Source organism: Perkinsus marinus (genome assembly GCF_000006405.1).
Source record: "Perkinsus marinus ATCC 50983 genomic scaffold scf_1104296941026, whole genome shotgun sequence".
Taxonomy (NCBI): domain Eukaryota; phylum Perkinsozoa; order Perkinsida; family Perkinsidae; genus Perkinsus; species Perkinsus marinus.
In genome coordinates this window covers 104,933-108,565 of record NW_003212648.1, presented here as the reverse complement: position 1 = coordinate 108,565, position 3,633 = coordinate 104,933, and the positions used below count along the sequence as shown (strand labels likewise).

General features: G+C 47.0%; 2 protein-coding genes across 2 annotated transcripts in view; one reads left to right on the top strand and one right to left on the bottom strand.

The window, feature by feature from the left end:
* Nucleotides 1–782: 782 nt before the first annotated feature.
* Pmar_PMAR013640 (conserved hypothetical protein) lies at nt 783–3,230 on the top strand (the record flags this gene model as incomplete). The annotated part of the gene is made up of 11 exons (XM_002781903.1): nt 783–855; nt 1,124–1,222; nt 1,672–1,761; nt 2,040–2,302; nt 2,344–2,431; nt 2,480–2,562; nt 2,609–2,663; nt 2,715–2,768; nt 2,812–2,908; nt 2,953–3,066; nt 3,114–3,230. Coding segments are annotated over 11 exons (1,133 nt in total), but the record flags the coding sequence as incomplete, so codon positions are not given.
* Nucleotides 3,231–3,243: 13 nt separating this feature from the next.
* Nucleotides 3,244–3,633, bottom strand: part of Pmar_PMAR013639 (hypothetical protein) — a gene marked incomplete at both ends in the record, with an annotated part of 2,468 nt that continues 2,078 nt past the window's right edge. Inside the window, one exon of the mRNA XM_002781902.1 lies at nt 3,244–3,442. Within this exon, the coding sequence (XP_002781948.1) occupies nt 3,244–3,442 (199 nt within the window). The remainder of the gene's footprint in view (nt 3,443–3,633) is intronic.

The following is a 3,633-nucleotide window of genomic DNA, read 5'->3' as shown; positions in this document are numbered from 1 at the left end:
TCGGTCGACTCATGCGACCTCAGATTCCTAGAGGGCTACATTACTGGTGAACATATCATCAACAACTTCCGCAATCTTCGAGATTATTTTCTCGGAAAAGTTGATGAACCCTTCCCTGATGTGAGTCACAAGTCATAAGGTTTTTCATTTGCCGGTGTAACAGCTGCTGGGGTAGCCGGAATTGCCGTTTCGTTAAGTTAGTTTTCAGCGTGCACGATTTCAAGAATTATCGAGGAGTCGTTTCCAATCGAAGTCGAATCACGATCATATACCATAAAAATCTGAGGCAACTCAGATTTGTTTACCCTTCGTTCTACGATGCATAGATGGGCAGAATTACGTTACGGACCGTTACGGCTCACTTTCATGGTTACGCTTCAAGCCGAGTGGTGAATGCGAAACCAAATGTTACTCTCATCGGTTCGGTTGGATTCGAGCCACAAAAAACCAGTTTAACAACTATTTGAGCTATCGTGGAGTGCATTACAGTGAAGCTCTTTGCCATAAGTCTGAAAAAGCAGTTCAGCACCAACTTGGCATCTACAAGTGCAATAAATTGCTGTGATGGCATTTCCTGACTGTTTTTGGGAGATATGATGCGCAACCGACCGAAGCATCGCTCAGTAGCTCTTCGATGCTGGCATTAGTCTAAATCTTCATAGGTTGTGGTGGACTTCTTGAGAAACCAATACGTATGGTTCGAACGGCAAGTGGCCACAGATGATAACGGTAAGCGCGCCTTGTTGCGACAACTTTCCTATTCTTCACTGTGGTAACTGCAGTCTACGATGACTACTGGAAAACCGCCAATTTCGTTCTGCAACAGTATAAAGGAGAAGTAGCCGGAATACAACGGTGAGATATTCTTCACTCAATTCCGAACCTCCACAGTTTTGAGAATTCGTCAAGTACTGTAGCACAGTACGCCATCGAATCGCTCATCGAAATTTCACACTATTAAGAATCATTTATGCCCGAAATTTGCCCTCAGGAGCATAACCATGGCGTTCCCAGTGTTGCTATTTCCGTCTGAAACGACTGTGGATCGTATCGTGTTCGGCGACCATGCCGAATTCTTGACGCGCGCACGCGGAAGATTTTCAAATCCAGGATGCATATTCAGATATTTCGATGAGAATAACATCACCAATGAGACCTACAATGCCGACCCTTGGCAGATCGCTACGGTCCTCAACGCTATAGGGGATCTCCTCGACATTGTGTATGCACACAACGGCTGTGCATCTGTCGGTATAGCCATCGATCAGTTACGTCTTAGTGGAGGCCAACAATACCAATACTCACAACACTCCCGATCCACTGTGAGCCTCTTGTTCCTCTTGAATCGGTGTTTATTAGTATTGGAGTATACGTTCCCTCTCCTAGGAGTTTCCTTATTAACTATACGAGTTTATGCACGAATTCGGGTTAAAATTTCCCGAGACCAACAATAATTTCCAGAGAATTCTAATATTGTCACCAACACATGTAGTTGACCATATGCATATCTCCCCACATTGGCATTCAGTCAACGGCGTTATCGAATAATCAAAATCTGCCCTATTATCGCGGAATCGATCATAGCGATGATTTCCTTGTGGCTACTACTTTGTGAAGTGATCATATCGATACATAAGATAGTAGCCGGTTAATCACATGCATTGTCCTCAGAGGCCTATTCCGTCACTCAATGTGCACCGCTCTGGTGAAGGTCGCGCCAGATTTTACTGATCTCCGCCTCGGCCACTCCGCTTGGTTCACGTAAGACCGTCCTAGCACAGCTCGCTGGAGAACCTCCCAATTACTCTGTGCGAGATCCCAAGATGATTATCGATTTCATAGCGTCAAATTTTTAATTATGAAATCAGTCGTTTCTATATTCATTCCCCCTGGTGGCGAGCTTCTGCGAGCGGCAGAAAAAATCCGGAGCGTGCCGACTATATGATTTCCTCAAATTCTTTCTCATGTAACCGCTATGGGGTTCGACAGTTTGCTTCCATCGTAACTGACTCGAAAAATACAGGAACCTTTCTCGGTAGTTACGCTGCTACGAACAGAATTTACAAGCACTACCATATGCATTTCGAACAGAACAAGGCCGAGGTGCACCACAGAATCAATTTCGTGGCGCGCGAAATGTCTCACCAGGTCATGAGTTTCTCTTCCTATGCGGGCTCCCAAATGTCACTGGATGATTTCTATCTGATGAGTTCTGGTTTGGCCATGATACAGACAACGCTGTGGGTCCTCGACAAAGACACCCACATGAAAATCAATCCTGAGGCCCTCCTAGCGTGGCAAAGTAACAGCATCGTTGAACTCCTAGTGATGATCTTTGTACAGGAGTAAGGATAGCCAATCACTTGGCAACCGATGGAGCATCGTGGTTCGAGTTATACAAACCTCATAATAGCGGTACATACAATAACCAGTAGGCTCACTATCATCATCTAGTGTGGACACCAAGAATGCGATGAAGGTACATGGTCATTGACTTTAATAAGTTCACACCTGGCCAACCGCTGAACGACGATCTTCTTTGGGTTATCGAGTCGATCCCAGGTGTGTATAGTCCAACCCTGACAACCTTGTGAGATGTGTCCCATAGGTCTCACAGTCGGGGAGGATCTTACCAGGGCTCTACGCTGGGGCTATTGGGCATCGTAAGAAAAGTCATGCGGCTTCTTGAGTGCTGTAGAGAAACTCCAAGCCAGGTATAATTCCCCTTATTTCCCTGAAGTCCGTCGCGCCGCTGGTTACGACGAAGCGTAAGTCGTTCTTCATCAAAACATGGTACAGTAAATGAAGTAGATATAATAAAACGCACAACCCATCGTTCACGTACGACCTCGCAGCTAGAGGGGAAATCTTCCGACGAGACAGCCACTTGGCCTCGGTGACATCAGAGGTCGTCAATCCACTCGGAGTGGTGATAGCAGTGGTGATAGTCAGGTGATGGACTTAGCAGAGCTCATCCGGAGTAACCGGTATGAGATCGATCCTCTCTCAAAGCATGACCCCACGCTAGCTCTCTGTGCTCGAGGAGACCTACCTGATGACAACCCAGTGAGGCAATTCGGTTCAGCCGATTATAGGCTTATAGTTGTGGTTAGCTAGCCAACGGTTGTTATGATACCAAGGCCACCAACTACACCTGGGGATATCAGCACATGCGTAGTGTTGTTCAAGCTGGCCCGACTATGTACACGTTCACTAGTCGGACTCGCTAAGTGCACGCATACATCAGGTACGGGCCTGCCCTGAAACCCTTCCGATGGGACGAGTACGAGAAGAGGGCTGGGCACACGCCAACTTCTCACCGAGGTTTACCCGATGAGTGAGACCTTTGTGTTCGACCAATGAATCTAAGGACCTCCTATCGACAATGTGGGAGTTAGATACGATTTCGGCTGGTTCGTTATGGAGCCCAAGTACCCTTGGACTTTCAAGGGGGAAATCAAACAACCCGAGAAAAGTATCAAGTACCCTCACAGAGTGGTGGAACTTCTTCTTAGTTACTTATCATGGTGAATGGCGAGAGGTTCGACCATCGAAGTACCAGTGGCCTCAGTGGCGATGGGAGTGGGATCCTCCTCACAGAGCTCACGATACGCCGGCGGCAGCGGCTCTTGA